Raw genomic sequence first — 17,307 nt, 5'->3', positions numbered from 1 at the left:
TTCGATGATGCCTAAGGTTCTCTGTGATGAGAAGCTTTTGCTGATGAATTACTGAGGACTCGTTGGGAGGCAGCTTTATGCTACTTGATGTGTATTATTTTATTCAACACATTGCAGCATGTGCGCTCAACCATGTGCACCCTCACCCAGGCCCTACTATCAAGTTCTTTTTTTCCATAATTCCATTTTAGTCTTTATTGTGGAGGCGTGAAGGGTAAGGGGCGGGGCTCCAGAAACCTCCTCCTCTTATACTGCACTAGTCCTGGCTGGGAGGGCTGTGGGTGACTGAGGCTGCGATGATCTACACTCTATCTTGCCTGCTCCTCTGCCTGCTCACAGGTGAGTACAGCTGCCTGCTTTCCCAGGAGGGAACTCCAGCACCTGGGGTCACAAAGGAGGCTCTGCTCCTTTATCTAATAACACTGATTTTTACAATCTGTGGTCTCAGTATTGGAGGAAGAGACTGGAAGGAGAAGGGATAGCTTTAGCCATCTATACTCCTTCTGTTGGTCCCAGGGTACGAAGGGGTTAAGAGAAGTGGCACCGTCTACAGCCATACCACCCTGAACACACAAGGTCTCATCTGAGAAATAGTGCTGGGTAGAAAGGAGAGCTAAATCTGAATCCAGATTGAGCCACCAACAGGACAAGAGGTACTACTTTGATGGGACCTCAGTCCTTCTGCCCTCTGAGGGTGATTTTCTAAAGCAATATGTGACTGTACAATTGTATACGTAAATTGTTTACAAGTATGTGTTATGTAAAAGCATTTAGTTATGACATTTTATTTAAATATGTTTATAAATGCATGTGTGTATTCCACATTTAAATGAATCTAAGTATGCATTTGGAAAGCTCTTGAGATATATTAGCAAAAGTGTGCAAGGATTATGGGTAGTAACAGTGGCCTTGGTGGAAAGTAAGTTTAGAATCGTCTTTCCTCACCCTAGCAGTGGGTTTGGTATCCTGTTAAACTGTGAACACTTTGCATCGAATGCCAGAAAGAGCAGAGGACTGTTCTGTGCCTGTCTGTGATGTTCTAGCCTCAGATGATTTGGATGATTTTACTATCCTGAGGGCTCTCAGAAAGGTGGTAAGCATAATGATCTTGTCATTGAACTTGAACTTGTGGCCTGAAGCCCATGGGGATCTGGTTACAGGATCCTTTTGGGTTTTTAGCTTATTCAGTTGGATCTTTTCAAGATAACACAGCCAGTAGTCAAGGCAGGCCTTCCATTGCCACCACCTGCATGAAAAGGTTTTTGACTCTGAATTAACTCAAGTTTCCCTTGGTAGAAAACACCTGGCTCTCTGCACCGGTGGCTCTCAGTGGATGGTGTCTTTAAACCCATTCACTGGATAAAAATAGTGATTGAAAGTGGAACTTGGAGCAGTTGGGGGGTAGACTATTCATAGTCCCAGGTGTCTTTGAAATCTCCTGGGTTTGGCCAGTCACTCACTGTTCAAGGGGCAAAGCAGCTTAGTCTCTGAACTCACACCCCACATAGTTGACAGAAAATAAAAAATTATATTTAACTCATGGGATTCCTTGTACTATTTCACATGACGTACCAGATGTCAAGCAATCGTAGGAACAGTCATTGCTTATTAAGTAAGCTACATCCAAGAGTGTGGTGTTTTTACCAAATTTTTTCTTAGGTTTATAAGATGGCTATTTGTTTCCATCTTACAGAAGAAGGCATGTGGACTATTGAGAGGTAGTACAGAGAGTGGGCTTCCAGAAACCCTGCTCTTCTTCACACCTCACTGTCCAGCATGGTGCCAGGTAGGGATTGTAACTGTTCAAGTGGTGTGAGTGCTTCCATTTCCAAATGAAATCCACCAATTTAATCTGATTTAAAAATAATAATAATAAATAAACAACTTTTCCCATTTATGGGAAGTTAAGCAGGGAGAGTACTTTCCAAAACATTTTATTTTTAAAGCAGTGTTTCCTATTATGAAACCTCTTACCCGTAGGCTTTCCACTAACCCTTGGGAACCATCTCTTTGAAATGAGGATGAACTCAGTAGTCCCTAAGACTCCTCTAGCTCTAAGATGTTCTACTTCTCAGTTTCTACAGAGAGGAACTAAGATTTTAAAATATTCAGGTAAAAATGCTCACTTCTGGGAGAGGTGCTTGGGTACCAGGTAGGGGAGCAAGAGGTGGCTGACACCCTCTTCCCCCATGACGTCCTCTTCTCTCTTACTATATTTTTTTTAAAAAAAACTTTATTTATTTTACTTGATAGAACAGAGATAAATTGAGAGGGGGAATAGAGAGATAGAGAGACATCTGTAGCACTGCTTCACCACTTGTGAAGCTATCCCCCTACTAGTGGGGACTGGGGACTTGAACCCAAGTCAGTGCATAGTAACACCTGCACTTAACCACCTATCTGCTGTCCTCTCCTTTCTCAACAACCACCTCCTGACCCAGGAAGGAACAGGATAAGGGGGAAGAGGTAAAACCCAGATGAAAAAGAGGTGACAACAGGAAGGAGGTGACAAACCAGAGAACAAAGGAGGTGGAGGAGCTATTTATTGTTCCTCTCTGTGGTGGATAACTGTAGAAAAGTGGTCCTCAGGATGTCCTAAGTATCTGAATGCTGGCCAGGGTAGAAGCCCAAGGTGGACCTGCCCAGCTGCCTCCACCTCCAAAGGCAGGCTGGTGAGAGCACTCCTGAAAGAGGCCCCTGGCCCCTGTGGAGGTGTACATACAGTTTCTGGGAACCCTTCCAGGGACATGTCTGCAGGCCTCAGGCTCCATACCACCTCTGAGATACTCACTTCACTGAGAAAACATCCTAAGAAGTTTGGGGAAATCTTAGTTTCTCACTTCTAATCAGAAAGGAGACACCAAAATGGGAAGCCTTCTCATGGTCTGTTTCACTTAAGACCATTCTCTTCCCTTTCCTGACGAATCACTTCTCAAAATGCTTTCAAATCCACTTTGGCCCTTATTTCCTCCACCACACACCTCTCCTCCAAAAAAAAAAAAAAAAACTGGTGGAGAAAGGCAGTCTTTCCTTCTCCCCACCCCCACCCCAGGTGTGGTGTCTGTTTCTGTAACTGCTTTGAAAACCAAGAAAGACCATAGCCATAAAATTGGCTAAGGAACCAGAGAGTACCAGGTGTCTGCTGCTGAGTATCGTGGGGGGGACCAGGAAGATGCGCAGGTCTTTTGACTCCAGTTGAGTTCTAACTCTACATTGATTTACAGAACCAGTGGGAGGGGGTCCAGACCCCAAGGCCAGGCCATCTGGATATCAGTCATCCTGGCTCATTCATTGCTGTGCCCAATAACCCAGGGGAAGGTTCCTTGGGAAATTTAAATTGGATTTATTATTATTATTATTATTATTATTATTATAAGCTAGCAAAAGACAAAAATTATCAGGGAAAGGAGAAATAGAGAGGTGGGGAGAAAGAGACACCTGTAGCACTGCTTCAACCATCCATGAAACTTCTCCATTGTAGGTTTAAACTGGATTTTCAAGGTTGGACAAGAGTTGAAAACTTCATCAAAGAAGCCTCTGAAGGAGAGTTTTAGGGTCTTGAATATGGAGAGCCCTGGCAATGGCTGTCAGTTGGCTTGTGGGATAGTGAGGGAAGTGGCAATGCCAGACTCCATCTCTGGCCCTGTATAGAGGTGTTAACAACCTCCCTTTCCCCACCCTCCCCACCCCACTGAGTATTCTGGGCCCACACATTGCATGAGTACCTGCATGCCCCCTACCCCCCCCGTCACTCATCTTTCATGGTGAGTTGTTTGAGGGAGTACTGAAGGAGGCAGGAGGGGCTCACTACACCTGGTACACCCTGAAGGTAGAGAAGTCAGCACAGGGAGTGACACTGTGGTCCAGGTCCCTTTTCCTGGATCCTTCTTCATAGTCAGCTGGGAAGAGAAAACAAAACTGAGCAGCATTCAAATCCCTTTGAGGGAATAGCAGGGGCTCTTTCCTCTTTCATTAGCCCTCTTCCCATCTGAAAATGCAATCAAGATGAAACAATAAGCTCCATCCAGATTCCTGATGGCAGTCTTTGATTTGTCAGCCTCCAAATTCATTCTATCAAGGAACTGTAAGTTTGGGGGACATTTTTTTTATTTCTTTTTTTTTAATTTCTGTATTGGGGAATTAATGTTTTACATTTGACAGTAAATACAATAGTTTGTACACGAATAACATTTCCCAGTTTTACATATAATAATACAATCCCCACTAGGTCCTCTGCCATCCTTCTTGGATCTGTATTCTCCCCACCCACCCAACCCAGAGTCTTTTACTTTGGAGCAATACGCCAATTCCAGTTCAGGTTCTACTTGTGATGGGGGATATTTTTTTACAGTCTCACAAAAGTCAAAGTTCTTGACATTGACTTAAGAACATAGTACTTCATCTGTGAAAAAAAAGTAAGAAATAAAAAAATATATACACCAAACTTGTAAACGTTTGGAAAACCACATCCCTGTGTGGCTTGGCACCTCCCCACCTTAGTATCTCCCCAAAAACATTATGTGAAATTGAAATTGCTCAGAGCTGCTCTGAATCTTGGGAACTTCACACTGTGGGTAGAAGTGACACTCAGGCTTTCATTGCAAACTATGGTTCTCTGCCACATCTGTGGTTGACATGATGGAGACAAATGTATGCGATGCCCAACCAGAATTTCAAAAAAAAAAATGAGCCTGTGACAGTTCATTAACTGGTTTTGATGCCCCTTTGAGATAATCAAAGAGAGAACAACTGAAAAGCCGTTCTTCCTTTGCATTCGGGGAGCAGTGAAAACAGCCTTTTTAAAAAGAAAAAAATCAGAGGGCCAGCTTCATGAGATTTAGGTTTCTTTGACATTTCTGTGTCTGCAGGATTGACAACCTCTGGAGCCCTGAAAGAGCTGGCTGGTGCCCTTGATGGATCTGTGACTTTCCCTTTAAATCACTTGATAAAAAAGATGGATACCATCATATGGACCTTCAATTCGGACACTATTCTCACTATACAGTCGAACATAATAGACACTGTCATTGTGACTCATAATGAGAAGAAAAGGGTTACCTTCTTACGTGCAAACTACTCCCTTATCCTCAGTCACCTAAAAAAGAACGACTCGGGTGTCTACTGTGTAAAGATCCACACCTCATCCAGCAGCTCTCAGTTCACCCAGAAGTATAGATTGCGAGTCTACGGTGAGTAGTATCAGTTGGATGGGTGCTTCTTTCACTCTGCAAGAGCAGGAAGAGAGGAGGTAGGAAGTGGCCCTTGCACACTGATTGGTTATTTATGCCTCCTTACAGAGCACCTCCCGAAGCCCAGTGTCATCCTGGGTCATCAGAGCAACGAGAATGGCACCTGCATGACCAACCTGACATGCTCCATGGAGCAGAGAGAAGAGGAGGTGACTTACAGCTGGACATCTCTCGGGCAGATGGCCAATGAGTCCTATGATGGCTCTGTCCTCCTTGTATCCTGGAGTCTGGAGGACAGGGACATAGCCTATATCTGTGTGGCCAGGAACCCAGTGAGCAGTAACTCTTCAAGTCCCATTTCTGCCAAGAAGCTCTGTAAAGGTGAGGATCCCTCCAGTCTTCCTTTTCTGCATACTTTCTCCTGGTCCCCTTAGAAACAGACCTGTGTAGAAGCTAGAGGCCCTTTGGGAATTACCCGAGCAGGAGGAAAGTGACAATTGCTCCAATAGTGAAGTCGTTTTGCTCATGGACTCTTCTCTCTCCTCACTCTATCCAGGTGCTTCTGGGGACTTGGATTCCTCTAAGGTTGTCCTGATGGCATTATTTCTCCCATTCTTCCTGATTGGGTTATCTTTTTTGATTGTGTGGATAAGAAAAGGAAGAGGTAGGACATGTTCAATGCTTGTCTTAACCAAGCTTTTGCATGTATTTTCTGCTTCAATTATTCAACAAGCAAATGTTGGGGCAGGGGGTCAGGACCTAGTAGGCACCAGGTATATATTGGGTTGCCAGAAAAGTCATGACATTTTTGCTTAGAAAAACAGAGAAATACGTCATGACTTTTCTGACAACCCAGTAGAAATGAGGCCACAACATCCTGCCTGCCTTATTTGAAAAGCAGAGGGAAGCCTAAGGTCTAAGGCCAAAACCTTTCTTTCTTCCCCTTCCCCAGGGGATTTATTAGTGAGGTCTCTTGTTGACCTGGCTCCCACCCTCCCCAACACACAGCTGACTCTGCTTTGCCACCTTGGGAGGAAATGACCTTCACCTCTGAGGTTCTGAATACCCAGCCTCCCATCCCACAGAGCCCCCAGCCCGCCCATGCTCTCCATCAGACCCAGTCCAGAGACACTTCCCGATTCCCCACTTGAATCTAGACACACATTCCTGTGTCTACCCACACTGCACCCCCAGCTGTATGCCTGCATCTGGATGAGTTTTTGTCCCAGGACCCCGCTGCTATTATCTAAGAAGGGAAATGAGTGCTTGTTAAGTGTGGACTTACTTCCCTGACTCCCTCTTCCTCTTTGGAAATAGCTCTGACCTTTGTTTACCCCCCTCAGCTTTAGTCAACAGCTAAAAGAGGGAAATGAGCAGGGACCGCCCACCTTACACTCAAAGGCCCATTTCTCCCAAAATTTCCAGTTGCAGTGACAGTATACCCTAAGCCAGTCACCCTGTTGTGCACCAGTGAGGAGGAAGAGGGATGCAGGGCCAGATCTGATTCTTTCCCACCCAAGTTTCAGAGCCCACTGTTGAGAAGAAGATGATGGATACTCCCCGTGTGGCTCCTCACCAGGACCTCCCTTTTGGAGAGATTTCAGAGTATGACACGATCCCTAACCTCCAGGTGAGTCCTATCCCATCTTTCCTGACTGAATCTGCTCCTACTGACTGAGGTCCTCTCTGTTCCACCTGAGACTGTGGCATGGATTGAGGCTCAGGGGATCTGAGAATGCACTGGATCTACCCAATCCCCCCACACACACACTTCTTGCACATAGTAGATGGTCTCTGAAGCACCTAGTTCTGACTCCAACAGTGGATAGTGATTTCTCTCTTTGACTTCGATAGAATCCTGTTCCAGATGACAAGCTATGTAATACACTTTACTCCATTGTGCAGATACCCAGGAATGTAAGAAGCTTTAGAGACAAACATCTTCTTGGCTTGACTCTTTCCTGTTCCAGCTTAGCTTGAAATGTCTTGGGACTCAGGGATTGCCACTCTCTTTACCCCCAAATGAGGTGTCCCAGTATATCCCCCTCTCCTTTGCTTAGGAGGATACAGGAAAATAGGGAGAAGAAGATAAAGGATTTATTTTTTTTTTAAGAAGTGGCCAGGGATATGTTGGTAAGAACTTCTAGGAAGGTAAATAAGCAGGAATTGGGATGTGAGGGTGATCTGGCTGCAACATCTGTCACTCCATTGATCGCTGGGGTTGATTTGGCTGATCTGGCTGGCTAGGCGGGTGTCCCCTCCCTCCCTCATCATTCTATGTGCATCTCTCCTGAAGCTGTGTGCTTGGTCAAAGAGGAGAGCCTTTTTTGAAGAGACGGACCAGTCTTCGGTCGAGGGTATACAAGTAGCTGGGCTCCCCTGCTAGAACCTCTAAACAAGTTCTCAAGAAGCAGGAATTGTTCAAGAACTGGGAGGATGGTGGGGAGTTGGTTCCAACTGGACTCTGAAGCTTTAGAGCTTATTCTTCCCAAGCTAAGAAAAAGCAAGACTAGTTTCTAGCCTCCTCTCCCTCACTAGATTAGAAAGATGATGCTGGGTGAAGTTTGCATCATTGAAAGGAAGGCTGAGGTAGATAGATTCCCACAAGCAATTTTCAGTTCACTGAGTATCCAGGAAGGTGAATGTGAGCTAGTCTTCAGGACTACAAAATGGGAGTTTGGATTTGGGACCCTGCATGGGAGTGGGCAAGAGTATGGGATAACAGCTGGCCTGCCACCTCCAATTCTCAGCATCTTCACCTCTGCCTAACAGACTGAGAGAACCTGCTCCATTCCTGCTACTCCAGACACACCAAGGCAAATTACCTATGAGGATATCATCTGAACAGCAGTGTAGCACCCACGTAGCCTGTCCTGGAAGAAGTCACTACCTGGACAGGAAATGGGCATGGAAGAAATGGAACACTAGCTTCTGGCCAGGAAAAACTGTTCTTTTTGCTTTGCCAGGTTTAGGAGATTCTAATTCCACTCCTCTGACACAACCTTAATTCCAGCATGTGACTGTCCCTCCCAGGAAGTGATGTGGCACTGACCAACATGTCAATGCTCATGCGAACTCAGCCTTGCATGAGCAAGGTACTTCTGTGCTGGGGACCAGCAGCATACTCACCACCTGGTGCCCAACTGGCAGAACCTTAGGGAGGTGACTTCTACCATGTAAGCAGATCCTGTAGAGCTGACTGTTTAGCAGAGGCCCACTTTGGGTCAGATCTGTCTCTGCACCCAGGAAACCGGCCCTTCAACTTCTGAGGGTGTGTGCATCAGCTCAGACCCTGAGCTTCCATCCCCAGGAAGTCAAGTGTGACCCCTCCAAAATCTGGGGACCAATGTATGCAAGGACATGGCTGCTGGTGTAGGTACAGAATCAGGCTTGACTAGATGACCATCAACATGTCTAACTAAGGGCAGGGGCCAGTCAGCTATGCGTTTACAACCCTGAAGCGGGTACCTTGAGCAAGTTACAGTAACTAAAGCAAAATCTGTAGACAAAGGAGAGATATCCCCCATTTTATTTCTGTTGCTGTTCTTTGGATAGACTTTGCTCTAAGGGGAAAGACTTGTGTGAGCCAAGTTTTTTGTTTGTTTGTTTTTCTTTATTTGGCCGCTCCTGGCAGCTATTTTCTCCTTATTCCCCCCCCCCCTTTGGTAGAGCAGTAAGAAATTGAGAGAGGGGGAGAGAGAGACACAGAAACACCTGCAGTACTTAACCATTTGTGAAGCGACCCACCACCCCTGCCAGTGGGGAATGGAGGCTCAAAATCAGGTGCCTGTTTTATTATTTGGAGAGAGATAAAGAGAAAGGAGAGAGGAGGGAAAGACAGGGAGGGATAAACAGAGAGACACCTACAGCACTGCTTTACTGAAGCTTCCCTCCTGCAGGTGAGGACTGAGAGGCTCAAGCCTGGGCCCTTATGCAATGTAACATGTGCCCTCAACCAAGTGTGTCATGGCCTGGCTCCAAAAGGTTTGAAAAGCTACACCCCCTTCCTGATGGCCCCAAATCCAGCTCCTGGGTTTTTTGATTCCAGCTTAATTTGAGCTAATAGACTGTAGCCCCGAGGCTACATAATAAAGCAGATCAATTAATACAAGAGTTGGCATGAGCTGGCAGAGTCTGACTTTCTGTGGTATTGGGTGGCAGCTGCTTATTAGACTTCATGCTCCAGAACCTGAACACTCCATTCCCCAACCCAGAGTCTTCTACTTTGTTGCGATACACCAAACCCACTCGAAGTTCTTTGTGTTTTCTTATTTTTTAGTCTCTCTCTCTCTCTCTCTCTGCTCTCCCCCCCCCTCTCTCTCACCATAGTTATTTGATACTCATAGACAAGATTGTGGTACAAGAGGGGTACAATTCATACAACTCCCACTATCAGCTGCCATATCACATCCCCTCTACTGGAAGCTCTCTCATTCATTATCCTCCTGGGAATATGAACCAAAGATCTCTGTGGGGTGCTGAAGGTAGGAAGTCTGGCTTCTGTAATTGCTTCTCTACTGGGCATAGGCATTGACAGAACAATTGATACCCTCAACCTGCCTTTACCTTTCCCTAGTTGGGTAGGGCTCCACGGAGGTGAATTTCTAGGACACACTGGTGAAGTTGTCTGCCCAAAGAAGGCAGGTTGGCATCATGGTAGCATTTTTCAACTTCTGTCTATGAGTGGGATCACCCCATATTCATCCTTCTCTTTCTAACTTACTTCGCTAAACATGATTACTTCAAGCTCCATCCAAGATGAGGTGAAGAAAGTGAAATCACCATTTTTAGTAGCTGAGTAATATTCCATTATGTATATAGATCACAACTTACTCATTTGTTGTTGAACACCTGCATTGCTTCCAGGTTTTGGCTATTACAAATTGTGCTGCTATGAACATAGGCATACACAAATCTTTTTGTATGGGTGTGTAGGGTTCCTTAGGATATATCCCCAGGAAAGGAACTTCAGGGTCAGGCTAGGTCCATTTCTAACCTTTTGAGAGTTCTCCAGACTGTCATTAAAGTTGTACTCTCCACAGAAGTTGGATCAATTTACATTCCCACCAGCAGTGCAGGAGGGTTCCTTTGTCCTCACAACCTCTCCAGCATTTGTTGCTGCTACGTTTTCTGTGAGACATTCTCACAGGAGTGAAGTGGTATCTCACTGTTGTCTTTATTTGCATATCTCTGACAATCAATGACTTGGAGCATTTTTTCATATGTTTGTTGGCCTTTTGGAACTCTTCTGTGGTGTTCTGTTCATATGCTCTGTCCATTTTTGGATGGGGTCATTTGTTTTTTTGTTGCTGAGTTTGGCAAGCTCTTTATATATTTTGGTTATTAGCCTCTTAATTGTATATAATTTATATAAATGCTATTTATATTATATATTAAATAGCATTATATATGCTATTTATAATGGCAAATAAAGATCTCCCATTCTATAAAGGGTCTCTTAGTTTGGGTGGTGGTTTCTTTTGCTGTGTAGCTTTTTAATTTGATGTAGTCCCTTTGGTTTATTTTTGTTCTAGTCTTTTTTATAATTGGATTCATATCATTGAAGATGCCTTTAAAATGTAGATGGGAAAGAGTTCTGCCAATATTTTCCTCTAAGTATCTGATAGTTTCTGGTCTGACATCCAATTCCTTGATTCACTTGGAATTTACTTTTGGTAAAATATAGAGTTCAGTTTCATTCTTCTGCATGGTTCAACTCATTGTTTCCAACACCATTGTTGAAGAGACTGCTTTCTCCATTTAATATTCTGGGCACCCTTTTCAAAGATTAGATGTTTGTAGGTGTGGGGGCTTATTTCTGGGCTATAAATTCTATTCCACTGGTTAGTGTGTCTTTTCATGTTCCAGTACCAGGCAGTTTTGATGACAATGGCCCTATAATACAATTTGAGATCTGGGAGTGTGATGCCTCCAGTTCTGTTCTTTCTTCTTAGTATTATTTTGGCAATTATAGGTGTTTTCTGGTTCCAGATAAACATCTGTAGATTTTATTATATTCTTCTAAAATAAATTGAGTGAGATCTTGAAGGGGATTGCATTAAATTTGTATACAGCTCTGAGTAGTATATTAATTTTGATTATGTTAATTCTTCCAACTCATGAACATGGAGTATATTTCCACGTTTTTGAGTCTTTTTCTATTGCCTTGAATAGTTACACATAATTTTCAGTATACATGTCTTTCACTTCTTTTGTCGGGTTTATTCCTAGATATTTTATTGTTTTTGCTGCTATAGTAAAAGGAATCAATTGCCAGATTTCTTCTTCTGCTAACTTAGTGTTTGCATAGAAGAGTGCCACTGACTTTTGTATGTTATTTTTGTAGCTTGACAGTTTACTATATTGCCTAATAGTTTCCATGAGCTTCCAGCTGGATTCTTTAGGTTTTTCTATGTATACTATCATATCATCTGTAAATAGTGGAAGTCTGACTTCTCTTCCAGTCTGTATCCCTTTAATTCCTTGCTCCTGCCTGATTGCCATGGCAAGAACTTCCAACACTGTGTTTAATAGTAATGGTGATAGTGGGCAGCCCTGTCTAATACCTGATCTGAGGAGGAATGCTTCCAGTTTTTGACCACTGAGTCTGATGTTGGCTGTAGTTTTGCTATCTATAGACTCCACTATCTTGAGGAATTTTCCATCTATTCACATTTTTGTAGTGTATTGATCATAAAGGCATATTGAATTTTATCAAAGGCTTTCTCTGCATCTATTGATATAAGTATGTAGTTTTTGGTCTTGCTTTTATTGATGTGGTGGATCACATTGATTGATTTACAGATAATAAACCAACCTTGCCTCCCTGGGATAAACCCCACTTGGTCATGATGAACAATCTTTTTAATATATTGCTGTATCCAGTTGGCTAGAATTTTGTTCAACATTTTAGCATCTGTGTTCATCAAAGATATTAGTCTGTAATTTTCTTTCTTCTTATATTCTTGTTTGCTTTTGGTATCAGAGTGATGTTGGCTTCATAGAAGCTGGAAGGGAGTATTCCTGTGTCTTCAATCTTTTGGAAGAATTTTAAAAGTAGAGATATTAGTTCTTCTTTGAAGGTTTTGTAGAATTCATTTGTAAAACCATCTGCTTCATGACTTTTATTGTTGGGAAGGCTTTGGTAACTGTTTCAACTTCTTTGGATGTGATTATCCTGTTCATATTTTCTAGTTTCTCTTTATTTAATTTTGGAAATTTGTAGGTATCTAGGTACTCATCCATTTCTTCTAGGTTCTCTAGCTTGGTGGCATATATTGTTCACAGAAGTCCCACATAGATATGTTGGATTTGTGTGGTGTCTGTTGTGGTATCTCCTCTTTCATTTATGATGCTATTTGAGTCTTTTTTTCTTTTAATATTTATTTATTTATTCTCTTTTGTTGCCCATGTTGTTTTATTATTATAGTAATTGTTGGATAGGACAGAGAGAAATGGAGAAAGGAGGGGAAGACAGATAGGAAAAGAGAAAGAGAGACACCTGCAGACCTGCTTCACCGCTTATGAATTGACTCCCCTGCAGGTGGGGAACCAGGGGCTTGAACTGGGATTCTTATTCCAGTCCTTATGCTTTGCAGCATCTGCACTTAACTCACTATGCTACTGCCTGACTCCCTTTTTCTTTTTCTTTTTCTTTTTCTTTTCTTTCTTTCTTTCTTTCTTTCTTTCCCTTTTTCTCTCTCTCTGTTTTTCTTTTTTTCTGAGTCCGGCTAATTTTGTTTACTCTTTTGAAGAACAAACATTTAGCTTTACTGATTTTTTGTATGGTTCTCTTATTTTCAATGTCATTTATTTCCCCTAATTTCAGTCTTTCTGGTTGCTTTAGGTTTCCTTTGTTACTCTTCTTCTAAGATTTTAAGGTATGCAGTCAGTTTGTTTACTTGGGCTTCTTCTTGTTTCCTAATGTGTGCTTATATGGCTATGAACTTCCCTCTCACTACTGACTTGGCTATGTCCCAAATATTTTGATAGTTCGTGTCTTCATTTTCATTGAATTCTCAAAACATTTTGATTTCTTTCTTAATTTCCTCTTTGATCCAGTAGTTGTTAAGTAGTGTGCTATTGAGTTTTTGTATTTTGGGACTTTTACTAATTTTTGGTTTGTTGGTAACTGTTAATTTAATTTCACTGTGGTCTGAGAAGATGCTTGGGATGATTTAAATGCTCTTCAATATGTTGACACTGTCTTTGTGGCCTGACATATGTTCTGTCCTTGAGAATGACCCATATGGACTTGAATAAAATATGCATTCCAGTTTCTTGGGTAGAATGACTCTGAACATGTCCAGTAGTTCCAGTTTATACATCTCTTCCTTTAATTCCCTAGTTTTGTTGTTGATTTTCTGCCTAGATAATCTACCAAGTTGAGAGTGTGGTATGTTTAAATCCATTATTATGACTGTGTTGCTGTTAATATATTGCTGTAGCTCTTTCAGTAGATGTTTGATGTATTTAGATGGCTTCTCATTGGGTGCATAGATGTTAATAATTGACAGGTCCTCTTGATTGACTGATTCTCTGAGTAGTAAGTCCATCCCTACCTCTTTATAAATAAAATTTAATTCATTTTAAGGTCTATCGTGTCAGATATGAGAATAACTGTTCCTGCCCTTTTTTTGTGGTCCATTGGCTTGCATGATAGTTTTCCATCCTTTCACTCTGATTCTGTGTTTGTCTTGTTGAGCTAGGTGTGGGCTTTTGCAGACAACATATGGTTAGGTTTTTTTTTTTCTGATCCATCTTCCCACTCTGTGCCTTTTAATAGGTGAATTCAGGCCATTGACATTTATTGATATTATAGATTGAAGATATTTTAATGCCATTATTCTAAACTTTTAGAGAGTTCTGATATATGGTATGTGTACTATGATGTTGTAATTGTTTTTAGGAGACCTTGCAGAACCTCTTGCAGGGCAGCCTTGGTGAGAGGTGGTGAGAAGTGGTGCATCAACTGGAAAAGTGCCAGACTGGTACTAGCCACTCCCATGTATGTACAGGCTTTTAGCCCCAGGAAGCTCTCTTTAAGCCCCTTGGCTAGCCAGGAGCCACAGATGTTTGCATTCACTCATGGCTTAGTGGGTTCCTGGAGTGATCCTAGAAGTGTTGTGTTCTTAGGGGATCATAGTTGCTATTCCAAATTGATTGGAGAGACCAAAATGCAGCTGCTGCCACTACTCCATAGCCAGCCGTGCCTCAGACCAATCCTACTCAGTGTTCTTATGCTTCTTCCATGGGTATGGAAGGCATTTGTCTTAATAGCCTTGTTTGGTGTTTTTCTCCTGATAAGCTGTCTTTTTTAATGGGGGACAAAAGGGGATCAGTCCAGAACCTGTAGTGGTAGAGCAAATATTATGTTTCTTTACCTTCAATATCACAAGTCAAGCAAAAGTCAGATGTAAAATTAAAACACCCTGTGATCAAGGTTGTATTTTTAAAACACCCATGCAAGGAAATACTGAGAAGAAAATGCCCACAGTTATAGAAAGTTTATCTCAAGAGGTGAAATTTTAAGTGACTTGGTTTCCTTCCACTCATCTTTATTTTCCAAACTTTCTTCCATGACAATGCTTGTCTATTACATAATGGAGCAGAAGTGGTTTCAAATAAATGTTCAGTGAAAGAAAGAAAGAAAGCCATTGCTCACGGAGAGGGGCTGAAGGGAAAGTCTGAGGCTCACAGGTTAGTGGTGTGGAGGAGGAAGATGAAAGTGTGTGCCCCCAGTGAGCAGTGAGTGGGCTGGAAGGGGAGAAGAAGCCCCTCTGTGATCACAGGAAACCATTAGTCCCCTCAGAGGGTGTTTTGGTGGGTGAGCTGTAGATAATATGGAGAGTGGTCCTCACCCTTCTTCCACCACTCTCCCCCTGAGGCAGCTGAGTCAGATAACTAGAATTAGTAAGAAAGGAAGGAAGAAAGGAAGAGAGAAAGGAAGAAAGAAAGAAAGAAAGAAAGAAAGAAAGAAAGAAAGAAAGAAGAGAGAAGAAAGAGGAAGGGGGAGAGAAGAAGGGAGGGAGGGAGAGAGGGAGAGGGGGAGATTGGGTCTGGGCTTCTGAAACCTTCACTCCAAAAGGACAGAGCTGTCTGATAAGAAGGTGACTTGAGACTTCCTGATGACTTGATGACCAGAAGCTCTCTACTTGCAGGAAGAGTTGATATGGTAACACCAAAATTTGAAAACAAAAGACCTCAAAGCTCTCCCCACTCAGTCACCCAGTTCCTGCACTTCTGGCTCCTAATAAAATAATAAAAGGTGGTTAAGACCCACTAGGTTAGCTGAAAGTGTGAGGAACCATGGTTGGTCCAGGCAGCAGGAAGCACTGAAGGTCTTGTGCCCCCCCGCCCCCGCCTCCGCCCCAATGCAGCTCCTGGGAGGGCTGGAGGGTGATGTGAGCAACATGCTCCAACCTCCAGTTGTTGGTTCAAACAAAGAAAGTGGGGTGGGGGAGACAACATAATGGTAGGTACTTAAAAAAATTATTTATCTATTGGATAGAGACAGCCAGAAATTGAGAGGGGAGGGGGAGACAGAGACACCTGAGCACTTGCAAAACTTTCCTCCTGTAGGTAGGGACTGGGGCTCAAATCCGGGTCCTTGCACATAATAGCAACCAGTTGTGCCACCGCTGACCCCCATACCTGAGGTTCTGAGGTCTCAGTTTCAGTCCCCAGCACCACCATAAGCCAGAGCTGAGCAATGCTGAGCAATGCTCTGCACTCACTCTCCTCTCTGTATCTTGTTCATTAAAATACAAAACAAAATAAAACATATATATATATATAATAAATAAATACCCCCCATTTTGTGTTTTTGCAAGAACTGATGTGACAGAACATGGCTTTCTGTGACTCCATGCAAGAGGCCCAGGTTCTACATCATGGTCAATAGATCCGGCACCGGACACTCAGTAAGACTTGTCCCAGCGGCTGGTGCTGACAGCCTGCACATCCGGAACTCCACCTGTGGGGCAGGAAAGCACTACCTGTCTCCTGTGGTGGCAGCAACCTCCTTGCAGAGCCCACCAAAGTTGCTTGTGGTGGCTGAGCCTTATGGCTGGTTGGGGCTTGCAGGCTGCAAAGAAATAGCAGGTTCTCAGATATACCAGCCCTGGCTGAAGCACGGAGGTGTCAGCACGCCTGGTCAGGCCAGGCTCTTGCGTGGGAGAGCTCGTGCAGATGCTTTCAGTGCGCTTGCTGAGCTCTGTGAAGCCCCAAGTCCTGTGTTGGACATGGCAGAAACAGCGACCTCAGGGGGCTTGTGCGCTCCTGAGAGAGGCTGGAGTGTTGTAACCTAATAAAAAATAAACAACCATTCTGCCCTTCTACCAGTTTCCTGGCACACAAGAGAGGAGTGTCTTTTGCAAGCTAACAAGGACAGGGGCTGGAGGTGCCAGGAGGACCTTGGGTGGGGCTGGTCCTGACAGAAAGCCAACTGGTGATTAGAATTTTGGAATTGCAGTCTCAGCACATCCCCCCTCACACTCACGCTCCCATCCCTGCCCCTGAAAGGGTAGATGGGAAGCTTCCAGCCTAGCAGACAAAGATCACGTTTAAAGATCATGATGTTTGAAAGTCCCACATTGTCTCTACAAGTAAGTTTTCATCCAAATACCATCCATCACTAAAGCCAGAGATCACTATGCAGCCCAGGAAGCAAGAAACTGGGGTGGTAGGGGAAGCCGAAGCACAGACCCAAAGCCTGAAGAGCCCGGTGTGATCAGGATACACCCTGCGTTACCTCCTTAGGCAACAAAAGTCCACAAACTGAATGTGGATAGCTGCAGGCCAAAATAGGTAATATATAATTCTCAAATTAAAGGGGGGGAGCAATTATTATGCACACTAAATTTTAATTAAGTTGTCAGTAACTCAACCAGTAGATTCAATTCAAAAAGAGCCTACTTCTCCTCAAATATCAAAACCAAAACAAAACAACAACAACAAAAATCCCCAAACATTTTTCTGCATTAATTTCCACAATATACAAAACACGTGCTCTCAAAAATCCACAATGTGCTTAGACACAGCCTGGACAATGGTGTTTTCTGCCACCTTGTGGACATGCCTCAGAATGCATTTGATTACAGAGAAATTCAGCACAATC

General features: G+C 43.3%; 1 protein-coding gene across 5 annotated transcripts; it reads left to right on the top strand.

Annotated features, from left to right (window-relative positions):
• The first annotated feature begins 276 nt into the window (after positions 1-276).
• On the top strand, positions 277-16,515 carry SLAMF7 (SLAM family member 7). 5 transcript variants are annotated; one of them, XR_009551566.1, is made up of 7 exons: positions 277-339; positions 4,869-5,189; positions 5,298-5,570; positions 5,746-5,853; positions 6,710-6,819; positions 7,962-8,365; positions 16,022-16,515. XR_009551566.1 is itself a non-coding variant. In XM_060197662.1 (6 exons), exons 1-6 carry the CDS (start codon positions 297-299, stop codon positions 16,025-16,027), a joined length of 861 nt encoding a protein of 286 aa, XP_060053645.1. In that variant the 5' UTR covers positions 277-296; the 3' UTR covers positions 16,028-16,515. The 5 variants fall into 5 exon arrangements, 4 of the variants coding, with proteins under 4 accessions (XP_060053645.1, XP_060053646.1, XP_060053642.1 ...); XM_060197662.1 differs by lacking the exon at positions 7,962-8,365; XM_060197663.1 differs by lacking the exon at positions 16,022-16,515 and having other exon boundaries at positions 8,156-9,312.
• The last annotated feature ends 792 nt before the right edge of the window (positions 16,516-17,307 follow it).

This window comes from Erinaceus europaeus, chromosome 9, assembly GCF_950295315.1.
Source record: "Erinaceus europaeus chromosome 9, mEriEur2.1, whole genome shotgun sequence".
Lineage (NCBI taxonomy): Eukaryota > Metazoa > Chordata > Mammalia > Eulipotyphla > Erinaceidae > Erinaceus > Erinaceus europaeus.
This window is presented reverse-complemented; position numbering and strand designations above follow the sequence as displayed.